Source organism: Phyllostomus hastatus, unplaced genomic scaffold (assembly GCF_019186645.2).
Source record: "Phyllostomus hastatus isolate PE091 unplaced genomic scaffold, TTU_PhHast_1.1 phas_scaffold_78, whole genome shotgun sequence".
Taxonomy (NCBI): Eukaryota; Metazoa; Chordata; class Mammalia; order Chiroptera; family Phyllostomidae; genus Phyllostomus; species Phyllostomus hastatus.
In genome coordinates, this window is record NW_025334041.1 from 14,522,256 (window position 1) to 14,538,579 (window position 16,324).

At 38.1% G+C, this 16,324-nt stretch overlaps 1 protein-coding gene across 1 annotated transcript in view; it reads right to left on the reverse strand.

Annotated features, from left to right (window-relative positions):
• Positions 1-11,573, reverse strand: part of STK31 (serine/threonine kinase 31) — a 58,484-nt gene extending 46,911 nt beyond the window's left edge. Inside the window, exons 1-5 of the mRNA XM_045827040.1 lie at positions 11,531-11,573; positions 11,391-11,443; positions 6,401-6,499; positions 3,061-3,135; positions 1,062-1,220 (exon numbers count right to left, since the gene is read on the reverse strand). Coding sequence (XP_045682996.1) covers positions 1,062-1,220; positions 3,061-3,135; positions 6,401-6,499; positions 11,391-11,443; positions 11,531-11,558 — 414 coding nt within the window. The 5' untranslated portion in view covers positions 11,559-11,573. The remainder of the gene's footprint in view (positions 1-1,061; positions 1,221-3,060; positions 3,136-6,400; positions 6,500-11,390; positions 11,444-11,530) is intronic.
• Positions 11,574-16,324: the final 4,751 nt, after the last annotated feature.

A 16,324-nucleotide genomic window follows, 5' to 3' on the forward strand; every position in this document is an offset into this window, starting at 1 on the left:
AAGCTACAGCACATAAAAATAAATTTTGGTACCTAGAAAAGGCACTAAAATTCAACAAAACTTAGAATCATGGACTCTGGTTTTAAAGACAGACAACAGCAGGAACGAAAAGCAGAAACTAAGAGCACAAAATATCAATATGTTTTTTAAATCAACAAATTGAAATTACAGAAAATGAGATGTTAGAAATTCCTAAGTTCAAAGCCCTCTTACTGAATTTTATTGAAAGGTGTAACACTTGTACAACCAGCATATGAGAAGCCATATGAGAGATCATGTACTTGCTAACTTTTAATTATTGATTATCCATCCTGCGCACCAAGCACAGATATATCTAAAACATATTTCAAATTGGAAGATATCTTGAGATTTAGTTTTAAATAAGAACCTGCTTACAGCTCAAAAATATTAAATTTCCTAAAATTACTTTGATACACCCTACCCACCAAGACAGAACCGTGAACTTGGAATACAATTTAATTAAATTGTAAAACCACCTCTGAAATTATCAGTGTCTTCTAGAATTACGTTGCTAACCCAAAATTTAATGGAAATTAATACAAACTAGAATCTAGATTAGCAGAACATCGCTGCCAATCACCACATCAAATAGTATGAGCCTCTGTAAAAGCAGTAAAACCTGATTAATTTACAACCCCACTAATTTCAAATGTGCTATGTTTATGACCAGGACTAGGTTAAAGATCACTCTTACTGAAATACTCTCTCAAAAGCCAGAGACAACAGAATAATTATATTTATCATTTTCTCCATCACATAATAGTCTCTCCTTTTAATCTCTGCCAACAGAAAAACTAATTATATAAATTATACACATTATACCACTTGTATATGAATATCACGATGTTTACCTAGCCAAAAATCAGCACAAATATATTATTATATAATTGTTTTTTAATTATTCTATAATTCATATTTTTCACTTATTTATACAGACTTTTATATTAAAGAAAATTAGTGGAATTTAGCTACACTTATATTTTGTTTCAAGCACATAGTTTTATTTCTGTTAACAAAAATATTTAAAATCTGTGACTTGCCTGATCAAATTGGGTAACTTCTTGGCCAGAAGGAATCTGTAGTCCCCAAAGTCTGTACTTTTTGGCAACACTAGAAAATTGCAGATCCAAAGGAATCTCAACTATATCGGATCGATTTAGAATTTCAGTATTTCCATAGTCAATGTATCTCACCAGACACTGGAGGGGAAAAAAATGAAACAAATACTAATATGGAACTAAGATTAAATACCTCAAATAAACCACCAATTTGCTTTCTATCAATTACCTATAAATCAAGACAGCATTTTGCCTCAAACTGACAAACAAGAGCTCCAGCAATATTCTCGAAATAAGAAAAAAACCCATAGACCATGAGAACCCAGTGATTTCTATATTTGGTACCAAACAGTATTATTTCCAAGAGTACCATTTTTCATTTTGGCTTTTTTAAAAAACAACTGGTATTAAATAAACATTAATTTATGAAGCTTATGGCCCTCTCCCATTCTCTCCCTGGAATGTTAGAATCAAGCAACACAATTAAATTCAAGTTGAAAAGAAAGGCAAAGTTATCAAACTTTCTGTGAAAATTAAATACAGCCCAGCCCTGACTGGTGTGGCTCAGGAGGTTGGGCATCGTCCTGCAAATCAAAAGGTCACTGGTCTGATTTCCAGTCAGGGCACGCGCCTGCGTTGAGAGCCAGGTCCCTGGCTGGGGGTGTGCAAGAGGCAACTGATCAATTTCTCTCACACATCCATGCTTCTCTCCTTTCTCCCTCCCTTCCCCTCTCTCTTAAGAAGTAAAAAATAAAATAAAAATATATTTTAAAAAGTTCAACGCAGTCTAGCTATTAGACCTTGGAAATGAATAATTCACCTTTACCTCAAGTTCCATATCTGCTTAAAAAGAAAAATAGTTTATCACAAGGTCTGAGGTCAATTAAGGAGTGACTTGCCCCTTAATTGAAAAAGTTAAGTCAAAATCAAATGCAAAGTATCATCTACAGTTGTCAAATTGTGGGGAAAAGGTCTATTAAAAAGGTCTACTTCATTAAAATAAACCATTATCTTTGAAAGCAATAAAACATAAGATTTTTTAAAAATGGTATTTGGAACATTATTCAAATTGTTTCATATTAGCCTCTCCTTATTACACCAAGAAACACACTTATAAAATATATCTATTACGAAATATTTCAAGTCCTGGAAAACCCCCACTAAATAAAACAGTAAAGAAAAGCCTGCAGAAATGCTTTTATACAGCTTGCAGTGTGCAATTGCTACCAAACAGCTACGCAGAATCTCTGCTCCACAAATCCCAGTAAAAGCTCCCACAAATTCAAAACTAAGATAACTAAACACAAAGAAAAATCATCACATTTAACTAAGGCAGGAGAAAGCTGCAAGGCTGTCTTCATTATTAACAATATGCACATCGACTAAGTGATAGGTAAAACATGACTTCGGGATCAATAAAATGTCATTTTCTTACTCAGTCTTAATGGAATGAACTTTTAAAAGTTGCTCAGCAAGAATCAAACAAAGGTATTAAGAACTGAGGTACAAAAAAAACAATTAGTCACCAAAAATTATTCTTGGACAATCTGGAGTGATTATATATGACAACTTAAATACAGAAGACTATTCCTGAATCTGACCTGGATGTTTTTAAGCAAAAAATGTTTTAATCAATTAATAAGTTCATTGAACCAGATTTTATCACTAGTTTGAATAAACAATGAAGGCATAAATAAGCATCAAATTTTAGAACCAGAATAACTATTTCTCAGGGGGAAAAAAGTGAACACTGCCCTGGCTGGCATAGCTCAGTGGATTGAGCATGGGCTGCGAACCGAAGTGTCGCAGGTTCGATTCCCAGCCAGGGTACATGCCTGGGTTGCAGGCCATAACCCCCAGCAACCACACATTGATGTTTCTCTCTCTCTCTCTCTCTCTATCTCCCTCCCTTCCCTCTCTAAAAATAAATAAACAAAATATTTTTAAAGAAGAAAACAAAAAAGTGAACACTTATGCCTGCCTTTTCATCACTGATGATTTTCAGCACTTTGCACCTGTACCAACATTTATCTTCAGAAAATAATCCACCATAAATCTACAAAGAGAAAAAGAAAGTAAAATTATTTGGAATTTCAATGAATCAAAGTATGCTAAGTAGATCAGAACAGTGGTTAGCACTTATGAAGCACTTATTCTGCATGTCAATAAGCACTTAACACATAATTTGTTTCACTCTCACAGCCCTATGAGGCTGGAACTCGATTTTCACCATTATACACCTAAAGTCATAACCTAGTAAGCAGCAGGGTCAGGATTCAAACCAAAGCGATCTGACTACAGAGTCTACTACGTTCTTCTGCCTCTCCACGAAAAGGGGGCAGGGGGGTGGGAAAATGAAAACCAGATAATTCAAAAGGTGCCACAAATTAGTGTTTTCATATTTGGAGACATATGCACCATGTTCATTGCAGTATTATTTACAATAGCCAATACTATATGGAAGCAACCTAGGTGTCCATCAATACATGAATAGGTAAAGATAGTATGCCACATACATACAATGGAGTACTACTGAGCCATTAAAAAGAATGGCAACTTGCCATTTACAACAACATGAATGAAACTAGAGGGTATTATGCCAAATGAAATAAGTCAGAGAAAGACAAATAGCGTATGATTTCACTGATATGTGGAATCTAAAAATCCAAACGAACAAATAAACCAGGAGCAGACTCATAAATACAGAGAACAAACTGACAATTGTGAGGTGAGGGAAACGGGCAAAAAGGGTGAAGGGGATTCAGAAGCACAAACTTCCCATTATAAAATAAGTAAGTCATGGGGATGTCAGGTACAGCACAGGAAATACAGTCAAAATAATATTATAATAACTTTATACAGTGACAGTTACTAGACTTAATTGTGGTGATCACTTCATAAGCAATATAAATGCTGAATGGCTATGTTGTATATCTGAAATTAATAGTATAGTATATGTCAACTCTACTTTATTTTTTTAAAAAGGCACAAGCATTAGATTTGAAATCGCGCTGTTTTAACATATGAAGACATACTGGTACAATTAATTGCTCTTAAAACATAAACATTCCAAGCATATGTCACTTAAGTCAAATTCTCAACTATGGTGGGATCCCTATGTCCTACCAGCCAGGAAAGGTTTTTTACTTTAAAGGTTAATTTACCCACATTAAGTGGGTAAAATTAAATTAGAAATATCCTTAATACCAAACTTCCATTTATTTTAAATTAATATTTTAATTTAATAAACAAGGAGGAAAATTTATAGAGTGCATGTCAATTTCTCAACTTCAGCAGCACTGACATCTGAGACGGGATAACTCTTTGCAGGCACAGGTGGAGGTGTTGGCTGCCCTGCCCACTGCAGGATGCTTAGCAACATCCCACTGGCCTCTACCTACAACACACCAATAACACTCCCTCCAGTGTGATGGCCAAAAAGGTCTCCACACACTGCCAAATGGGCCCTGGGGGTGGGGAATGAATACAACATCGCCACAGGTTGATAACCACTTTAAACCATTCATGTTCAATGGGAAAAAAATATTCCCCAAGGAGTTGAAACTGATTCTCAGGGGATGGGAAGGCATAGTAGATATTACAATGGTTTGTAGCCCTCCAAAGTTCAACCCTATCTGACAACCTAAACAGATATACAGTACATCTGTGGTGTTCAAATTTCTTGGAGGAAAGAGATCCACTACAGGGAAAATGCCTTAAAAGGGCATAATGAAAAAAGGTTGAGGAACACTGTTTTAAGTGACAGTGTAAAATAAATTTTAAGCATATCACTCTGAACTATAGGAAATTCACAGATTTTAAAGCAAAAGCAATACAGAGTGTGAAACTTAAAATCCTCAATTCCCCAAAGCAATAAAGTACACGTCAATTCAAACACACAAACAAATATCTAACAAAGCAATTGCTACAAAGAATGAGCGTGTTCAAGCAGCACCTGACTCTGGCTCCCTCCGCTAACATCCAACAGAGGGCGCTCCAGGAGAGCACAATCGGCATGGTCCCCTCTCCCAACCACCTTCCTTCCCTTTTCAGCAAGCAAACCAGGTTGAGTAGCAAAAATAGCTGATAATCTGCAGCCCTACCCAATTTCAAACTCTACCAAATACTATATTACCTTCAGTTAAGACTTTGTCATAATATACTAATAAAATAAACAATTGGAATAAGGCAAGTGGCAGAAATGATGTATCGTTGCAACCCAGTCTAGGTAAGAATGGGGACTTATCTCCAGAAATAGAGCTGGGACTGTCCAAATTGAGGAATCTGAAGTTATCAGAAATAAGACTCTATTCCAAACAGGTTTACTTGTCTTTAGAACACAGTCCCATTGCACCTGGTCCCAATCTTGTCTTACAATTCAACTACGCACAGCCCATGACCCACCTACATGGTGAGGGAGAGAGAACCAGTCAATCACTGAGGAAAATTTACAAAGTACCATCCATTCATGGTAACTGGAGAGGACTGAGCAATCATTTATAATAAGTCTATTATTGAAACTGGTTTGAATTTTTTGTTAACCAAGTAATTTATTTTGCATTCAACATAGAAAAAGCAGGTATGTTTTCATTTTTAACACTATTAAGCACAGTCATAGACTACAAGGATGCTTTAAAAAAAACCCTAAAAACTACAAATTGCATTACCTTATCCATTCTGCTGCTGAACTCCAAGCTACACTGCTCCCTTCCTTCTAAATTTCTTCTTTTACACATTTTTATATAAGCCACTGGGGTTTTAATTATTTTAAAATAAAACCAATAGAGGCATGTTACTAGAAGAAAATCAAAGTGTATTGAAAAGGGTAAAGAATAAGATTTCCTTCCCAACACTTCAACATACACATCCTGAAAATAATTTTACACTTACACTAATGTTCCACGTACACTAGGTTACGTGTATACATTTTTATTTACACAAATGGGCTCATTATACATACACTATTCTGAATCTAATTCCGTATCAAAAGACAGGAATCTTCCTCTCCCAACTAAACATTCAGGGCTCGGAGCCGGGAAAGACAAGAGAGGCGCCCAGCACACAAAGGCACCAGGCCCGCACGCACTAGGTGCCTCCTTGCATTTCACGACGACTCTGTTTTGCTCAGCAGTGTTTACTCAATGCTTAGCACAGTGCCTGGTGCACAGCAGACAGTCTATAAGCATTTCTGAAACAATAAACTTACTATGATTATGGTCTTCCTTTCAAATACATCAAAAATTTCAAAAACTGTTAACACTTAAGATATAGAAAAGATTAACATGACAGATGGAATAATTACATCCAAGAAAATGGCTCACCTTCTTTGGATCAAGATTCCCAAAAACTGAATTGGCACGAGGACAAACTTCAGACAATGAGCAACCGATCTTCATAATATCCTTATTCCTACTGATACTCTGGCAGGAAGGACCAATACAGTGTAAGATTCAGTAAAACGTGAGTTGATAGCATTATACAATTAAGGGTTCTACTAAGCATAATACTTCAAAGATTATGAAGCACTAGAAATTAAATCAAATCCTTATGTCAGTATTTTTTCATAGGCAAATGACTTCTTTCTAAGAAATGGGACTAGGCTATAGAAGAGTTTTGCTTTCCATGAACTAAAATTACTTGGAATTCAAACCAAGATACTAAATATTATTAAATCATCTGAAGAGATAGCTTTAAACAACTGTCTCTGGATTTTACTTTAGATCAAATTCAAATTGCTCAAAATGGATAGCATACTTTGGTCTAATTACATGAGTCTTCTCACGTATTTGTTCTTATGTAAAGGAAACGTGTAAAAACAATTTCAAAATGTATACATTCCTCTGTACACAAATACTGTAATCTAGTTAGTAAATTCATTTCTCACAGGGTCATGAGTTAACAATTAGGAACTATTTAAGTATATACTAGGATTACACAAATAAATATAACAAATGTACTGTAAACAATGAAAGGTAGAAAGACATTAAAATTAAAGAAGGCTAAATAAACCTACAGTGTTAGATTAGAACTGGAAGACATCAGAGTGAACTCATAATACATATGTGTGCACGTGCATTATGTATGTTAGTGTGCATTCATGCATACACGAGAGAGGCACACAGAGACAGAAACGTAGGTGTGTAGGAGTGGGTTTTTATACATATACCTTTCCTAGCTCTGTCTACTGAGAGGGCCTAGACACAAAGACACTCCAGTAGCCACATGCACGCCTAGCACCTCGATCTTGATTTCTAAACAACACTCTCCAATGAAAGGAAACAGGGTTCCTTTGAGAGTGGTTGATTCCAGGGCTAGGAAAGGGAAATGAAAGATAATCCTGTCATATGTAGTGGTGCCAGAAAGCAAAGAAATGCTAAAAAAAAAAATGAGGGTACGTTTAAAGGATACAATACAATAGCTAACATGAACAATCTCCTAATGGCCAAAGCTGCAACAAATTAAATAATGACAATATAAAATAAATAATGACAGTATTGGATACATCCCATGGACTAAATACCCACTGTCCATATTAATATAAATACTCAAGTAAACAAATAATGGTGGAGAATAGACAGCTGTTCCTTACAGAATCCCAATTAATAAATGTAGAAGGAATGAGCCCTGTCTGGTGTGGCTCAGCTGGGGCACATCACCCTGCAGAGCGAAACGTCACAGTCTGGATTCCCCAACAGGGCCCACGCCCGGGCTGCAGGCCCAGTCCCCAGCTGGGGCGCATGCAGGAGGCAACCAGTCAACGTTTCTCTCACGCATTGGCATTACTCTCTCTTTCCCCCTCCCTTCCCCTCTAGACACAAATAAATTAAATCTAAAAAAGAAAATAAAAAATAAATGTAGAAGTGAGGGAAATAGAAAATCATCATTAGGTAAGTACCATATTAAAAAATAATAAAATTTGTGGGTTAAAAAGTTGGAGAGAAACAAGTCTCAATGTAGCTCCCTCTAAAATATTTACTGATTACAAAAGGAAAAACAGTAACTTTTCAGTGAAGAAACCCAGCAGTTACCACTATAACCAAGTGGATCGAGGTTAACATCAATAGTAAGACATATCAACATCACAGATCCTCAGTGTGATGCACTGAACAGGACACAACAGCACTTCTGCAATATTACTGCCAATCTATGAGAAACCATCAAACAAATTCAAACTGAGAGATAGTCTATAAAGTAACTGACCAAAACTCACCCAACACGTCAAAGTCATGAAAGACAAGGATAAGTAAAGGAAGTACCAAAATTTGAAGGAGACTAAGAATACATAACACTAAATTAACAATGTGGAATTTTGAACAGAAAAAAGACAATGAAAACCTAGAGAAATGTCAATAAGGGTTATAGTTAATAACGATGTTAATTTCCTGGCTTTGATCACTGTACTCTGCTTATGTAAAATATTAGCATTAAGAGAAGATGGATGAAGAGTATAAAGAAAGCCTCTGTACTAACTTTACAACTTTCCTAAGTCTAAAGTTATTTCAAAATAAACAGATAGGTTTTTCTAAATATATCAACAAGATATTCAGTAAAGTTGGAATGAACATGATTATCTCTGATGACTGAAACACTGAAAGAGCAGACCCAAGGACACCAGGATGAGTACCAGCATCACTGTTCAGTAAAAACAGGAACTGAATTTACAGACCCCAAGACACATTAGAAGTAGCCTGTGTGAATACAGCCCTGAAATTACCTAAGATTGGAATACACCAAAATATTCTACATAATCCGATTTTGTAGCAATGTGGATTAAATAAATTAAAACTCTTTCTTTCAAATAAAAGGTGGAAGTCTATCCATTTTTGAAATAACCAGGATGATTTGCACAACATCCATATAACCTGGCAGCCAAGGAGAGTGGACTGGAATGTGCATGTGTGAACAATGATGACTTCACTGCACTAGTCAGTGGGGGTGGTAGACACTGTTGAGTGAACTTGTGTACTGTGTGTCTGTTCACATTCAAACTGAGTAGAGCAATGAATCTGCATCAAATTTTGTGTTAAGCTTGAACATTCCTATACGGAAACTATTCAGATAATTCAGAAGACTTTACAGGATGATGCAATGAGGCAGTGCTAACAAAAGTGTGGCACAAATGCTTCAAAGATGGTCAAAAATCTGTTAAAAGTGATCCACATTTTAGAAGGCCTGCAACAGCGGGACACATGAGAAATGTTGAATGTGTATGGGCTGCAACCAAGAACAGCAACTGACAGTGCGAGAAGAAGAAGCTGATCTGGGGATTCAAAAAACAACCGTGTCTGAGATCTTGACGCAGGATCTAGGCATGAAACGTGTCATGGCAAAATTCGTTCCACACCTTCTGCTACCAAAGCAGAAGGAATATCATGCTGCAGTTGCTAAGGACTTGATTCAAACTGCTATCAATGAACCAGATTTCCTCAAGACGGTCACAACCAGAGATGAATCGTGGGTCTACAGCTATGATGCGGAAACTAAGGCCCAGTCGTCCCAATGGAAGTCGCCTGGTTCTGCACACCCAAAGAAGGCGAAGCAAAGTCACAGCAAGGCTGAGACCATGTTAACTGTGTTTTTTGATTGGAAAGGTGTTGCCCATCACAAGTACACACCTCCAGACCAAACCATTAATAAGGAGTACCACCTCAATGTTCTTCTTTGGTTGAGAGATGCAATAAAACAAAAAAGGGCACAGCTATGGGTAACTGGTGATTGATAGTTTCATCAGGACAATGTGACCACTCACGCATCAAGTCTTGTGCAGTTTTTTTGGTGAAACATCAAATAAGCCAGGTGACTCAGCCTCCCTATAGCCCAGATTTGGCACCCTGCAACTTCCAGCTTTTCCCAAAACTAAAATTGCCTTTGAAAGGAAGAGATTTCAGACCATCCATGAGATTTAGGACAATATAACAGGGCTGCTGATGATTACTGGGAGAACTGTGTGAGGTCCCAAGGTACCTACTTTGAAGGGGACTGAAGCATCACTGTCCTGTGTATAATGTTTCTTGTATCTTGTATCTTCTTAAATAACTGTCTCTATTTTTCATAGTACATGGTTGGATACTTTCTGGACATACCTCAAGCCTTAAACTATTTACTATCTAATCTTTTACAAAAAAAGTTTGCTGACACCAGATTTCATGTGCAAAAAGAAGACATGAAACAAGAAAAATATCTTGTTAATATAATTGTGCTGATTATACTTTGAAATGACATTTTGGATATTTTAAGTTAAATAAAATATATTTATTAAAACTCATTTTACCTGTTTCTTCTTACTTTTTATGTGCCTGCTGAATTTTAAATTGCTTATATGGTACACATATTTCTACTGATAGCATTCGTCTAGATAGAAAATCTTATTTATGCTAACAAATGTTGTTCCTATTTCATGAACTTAAACATAATTTATCGTCCAACCTGGGACACTGTTGAGTGACAAAGATGCTATTAATACAAAGGGCACAGAACCAGAACATGTGGACACTTTATAAAACACACGCATAAGCAGAGACACAAACCTGTCATAAGTTTTCTATGAATAGCACTCTTCCAATGTTTCCTTCAGGTACTCTGGGTTAATCACATTCTTCTACAACTTTTCTTCTCATAAATTCTATTCCCACCCTTTCAATTCACCCCATCTACACAACAAACAGGAGTTCTCATGCTGTGGAAGTATAGAGAAATGCCGTTCCCTTCCCTCCACGTGTAGTTCACAAAAGTAGAAATTAGGGAGCACTCGAGTTCATTATAGGGGCTCACCATCTCAAATTCTGGAACACGTGCACTTTGGTGCCTCGCTTTGTAATTAAACCTCAGTAAACTTATCTGACTTGAAGCTTGGCAACAGTAATATTTCATTACTGCTTCCAATTTTGTGATGAGAAAATACTGTGTCTCCTATTCAAAATTAAGCCATTAGAAAAATGATGAGGCTTTTAAAGTCAGTTTCTTTCAAGAAACAGTTGTATAAAATACCGCTAGATGGAGCTGCAACCTCACAAATAAAAGTTTCTCAGCCCCTTCAGTAATTTACGCAGCCCAGACTGTTGGCACTAAATTGAGTGGAACTCTGAAACCACAACTACATTCTTGTTTTCTTACACTCAGTGAACTGTGAACACTACACTCATAACTCAAGGGTTAAGCTCCAGCTGTAGCCATTTGTCTTCTAGTGCCTGTGTCAAATGGTTGTCAATAAAAACCAGAAATGGAGAATGACAATTTGATTTCTGTTTTTGTTGGGGAGGTTCTGTGTCGGTGGAGGAACAGACGGAAGAGAAATACCAGACTGCTGTTTACCTGGGCCCAAAATGTTACTGCATCTTCCACATGACTTCCAACCACATCTTCAACTAAAACCAAATCACAATGCACAGAAAATTAGAAATTAATCAAGATCACTTAGCTTTTACATCCAAAAATAAATTTAGTCGCAGTACCTTTATTGGCAGGTGTATCTTCATCCATTTGGACAATTTCTGAAAAACTAAAAGAATGCAATGTCTTAAATTAGGTTTAATAATATGTCCATTACCAGTGCATAAAGATTAAACCTAATGTTCAATTTTGTACAAGTATGATTTGCCCTAGTTATCAAAATTCAAACTTTATATTAAAGACTTCAAAAGTATTCCTTCAATTAATTATTTTACTTGTTTTTAGTATATAGTATTTTTCAATTCATCATATACAAACACTATCTTCGAAATTATCTCTTTAGCCATACTTTCACAAATGTTCACTAAGTGGATAATTCATGTACATTTCGCTGAGTTACATAAGTCAGTATTTCATAACAATGCATATATTCTTTTAAAATAATTGATGCCCTGCCCTGGCCAGTGTGGCTCAGTCAGTTGGAGCATCGCCCCAGCACATCATGCCTAGGCTGTGGGCTCAGTCTCCAGTGGGGCACGTGTGACAGCTGACCCATGCTTCTCTCTCATGTCCACGTCACCTCTCCCTCACCCTCTCCCTCTGCCTCTCTCTGCCTCCCTTTCCTATTTCTAAAAAAAATCAGTAAGTCTGTCCTCAGGTGAGGATTTTAAAAAGATTAAAATAATTGATGGCCTTCCAAACCAAGAGAACTTCCATAAACTATACAAAAAGAAACACCACAAATATGTATAGCAGTAGAACAAATGCTTCAGACTGGTAATCAATTTTATTTAAAAGGCACAGTGGTTTTGCTTTTGAAGATACCCTGCAATTAAAGACTTGCAAAAAGAATTTTGCCCATTACTTCTAAAATGGGCAAATTTTCATTATATAATATACTCTCCCAACTGCAAAACATTTCAAAATAAATGCCCATTAACTTATAATTTTATCCTTAATACACTAGGATATTACACTTTACATTCATAAATGTTAGTTCTTTGGAGGAAACTGAAAATATAGATTTAAGAAAAAGTTATCTAAAAACATCACTACACCAAAGTTTAAAATGCTCTCTGAACTAGGAAGAGAAAAATATTAACTCTGTCACAGGAGGAAAAAGAGCCCATAGAAAGTTTTTAAACTTTACTCTAACTTTTGTTAATTAAAAATAATTTCCATACACTAAGCAGCATAAAAACATCTTCAAGCCCTGGCTGGTGTAGCTCAGTGGATTGAGCGCGGGCTGCGAACCAAAGCATCACAGGTTCGATTCCCAGTCAGGGCACATGCCTGGGTTGCAGGCCATGGCCCCCAGCAATCGCACATTAATGTTTCTCTCTCTCTTTCTCCCTCCCTTCCCTCTCTAAAAAATAAATAAATAAGATCTTTTAAATTTTTTAAAAAATAAAAAGTTAAAAAAAAATCTTCAAAACAAGGATTCTTCCTCCAATACTGATCGAAAAGTAATTTTTAGAGTGATCAAGAATGTTGTAAAACCAAGTTGGAATCAGTTTAAGGAGACCCTGGCTTAAATTTGGTTGAAAAAGAAGAGAGAGAGAGATAAGGAAAACGGAGAGGAGAGGAAAAAGAAGAAGAAAATGTTTACTTTGGAAATCCCACCACACACGAGCTATTTCTGGAATAGTTAAGCTTTAAAACCGTTGTTTTGAAGGGGATCAAAACGACTTTCCCGCGGCGACTACGAAGAACTCATGCAGCACCCACTTGCTGCAAACCGGGATCAGCAAACGGCACTCCTGAATCTCCAGTTCGTGGCCAGGACTGCAGTGAGTCCGTCCAGGTCTCTCCTAGACGACTACTTCGAGAGATTTCGAAGTCGAAGTAGCTCAGAAGAGAGAACTCCCCATTTACACCGAGAACCCTCAGGCCCGCGTTATCTGCAGGCCAGCTTCGCCTCTGGGCCCCGAACTTCGAAGTTCGGGGCCTGTCACCCTCGGAAAGGGGCGCGGCGGCGAAGGCCGGCCAGGAAATGGCCTCGCCATCCTGGGAGACCTAACCGGCGACCAGGGTAAAACTGTGGCCCCGGGAGCGACCACCATCGCACCTACCAGAAGGACTACTACTGACCTCACACTTTCCGCCACAGAATCCCTAGGAAAGTGTCCCCAGCCCCACATGCTGAGCCCTTAGCCCTCTGCCCGCCACCACTGCTCACCGTCCGCCAGCCCTCGCGCAAGCGCAGACACTTACCCCGCGAGCCTCGGCCGCTGGGACTCCACGCGGCCCTTGCGGACACCGCCGGGGGCCATCATCGCCATCTAGTGGGTCGCGGCTTCGCTCACGTGGCCGCCTCCGAGGCCCCGGGGCCTGCGGCGACGCACGCTGGGCGGGGCCACGCATGCGGACAGCCACGCAGGCAGATGGCCGCGTGCACGCTGAGTGCGAGCCAGAGGGTCAAGGTTGGGAGTTGTCCCCCACCTACATATAAAGACAGGTTCCTTTCTCAAGGCTTCAAAGAATGATGTAAAGTAGTGGCGTGAATTTCGTGTTGTTTCCTAATTTGTTCATGCTGATTCAAATTTTAAAACAGCAAAATTAGACGAATCCCTAAATCCATTTTTACAAGGTGGAAAGGAGAAAATGACGTTGGTAGATGAAAATGTGACCTAGTCTCTCTCTGTCTCTTGTGTTGCAGCTTTTTTCCACGGGGGCCGTGGTAGAGAGGGGGACCACAGGGATGGTGGTTAATATAGCTTAGGTGTCTGGTTATATGCAGGTAATACAATTTGTGGCAAACCTTGGACAACAGTTAAAAGTCTCCATTAATTTAACACGTTGATCGAGATATGATAAACTGCAGGTATTGAAAGTGCACAGTTTAATTAGAGCGGACATAACGTATGCACTGTTGAAATCATCCTCACAATCAAGACAACAATCATTTCCTTTACCTCCAAAAAGTTCCCTCATGCACTTTCAGCTTTCCCACCTACCCCAAGTACCAGATACTGCTTTCTGTCACCATACATTAGTTTGCGTTTTATAAAAATCGATTTAATGAAACCATATGGTATGTACGTTGTGTCTGGTTTCTTTCATCCAGCATAATTTTGAGATTCATTTAGTTTGTTATATGTATCAATAGTTTATTGCTTATTTGTTGCTAAGTACTGTTCCATTGCATGATCATAATACAGTTTATCTACTTTCTCGAAGACATTTGGATTGTTTCCAGTTCGGGATTGTTTCGAATAAAGCTGCTGTGGACATTCAGATGCAGGCCTTTGTAAGGGCCTGTGCTTCCATTTCTGTGAGTAAATACATGGAAGTAGAATGGTAGGGTCATATAGTTAGTTGTGTGCTTAACTTTCCAAGATACTACTAGACTGTTTTACAAAGTAGTTTTACTATTTTATATTCCCACCAGCAGTGTTTAAGAGTTCTATTTGCTCTATATCCTCACCATCATTTTACATATATGGTCAGTGTTTTTAAGTTTGACATTTTTGTATAATGGTATCTCTTTGGTTTTAATTGAATTTCCCTGTTGACTCAAAATATTGAGTATCTTTTTTGGTTTAGTTTCTATCTATATAGCCTCTTAGGTGAAGTGTCTGTTCAAACTTTTGCCCATCTTTTGTTTTCTTGCTGAGTTTTGCAATTCTTTATGTACTGTGACTACAAGTCCTTCAGATTTGCAAATATTTTCTCCCAGTTACTGACTTGTCTTTTTCTTCTCTTAAAAAAAGGGTATTTCAGCCCTGGCTGGCGTAGCTCAGTGGGTTGAGCGCGGGCTGGGAACCAAAATGTCCCAGGTTCGATTCCCAGCCAGGGTACATTCCTGGGTTGCAGGCCATAACCCCCAGCAACGGCACATTGATTGATCTTTCTCTCTCTCTCTCTCTTTCTCTCTCCCACTCCCTCCCTTCCCTCCCTAAAAATAAATAAATAAAATATTTTTTTAAAAAAAGGGTATTTCAAGGAGTCTTTTTTTGATTTTGATGAAGTCCAATGTATCAGTGTTTTCTTTTATGGATCAGGCTTTTTGTCTCATATCTAAGAAGTCTCTGGCTAACCCAGAATACAAAAGTTTTCTCCTGTATTTTCTTCTAGAAGTTTCACATGCTTAGACTTTAAAACCCTTTTTGAGTTGACTTTTGTATAAGGTGCAATGCAAAGCATTTTTCACATGTGAATATTCATGTCACTCTCTTCTCTCAAGCCTTATATCCACACTCTAATCCAACACCCTCAAAATCTACCCCCAGACCTATTTCCTGCCAATACATTTTAACCAGAACCTGCAATTCATTCAGATTGTAACCTGTCCTCCTATAGGAAAGACTGAATTTCCCTACTTAGGTTATGATGAGACCTAGTGCTAGTTATCAGTTGGAAGTGGTTGACAGGTGGCAGGTGGGTATTGAGGAAGACCAGTGTCACCTTACAATGCAAGTGCCTTAGATAGAGTCTCTGTGGGATCTCTAGGCAAGCACAGGCTGCTCTCCTCTAGCAAAATGGAGGAGGCTGCTTCTGCCAGTTCAAAAGTTCAAGAACACCTGAGGGCTCAAGATCAGGCTCACAAACACAAATGTCCCCATCCCATGATTCAGGGTTCCAGTCTTATCCTGCCAGCATGCTGACTTTGCTGGAGGAGATGATGGAGACTGCATTCAGTTTCCATTGCAGCCTTGCCTCTTTATGATTAGATTTGGGCCCATTGTCAGCACAGATGGCCTGCCTCTGTGTTACTGCACTCTGGCATTGACAGCATGCCTTGACTTAAGCAGTTGACATGAACCTATGTCATTTTCTGATTGGGATTTCTAAAGCAGTTAACAATAGCTAAGCAACTCCTCCATCTTTATAATGCCACATTTATAATGCCACAG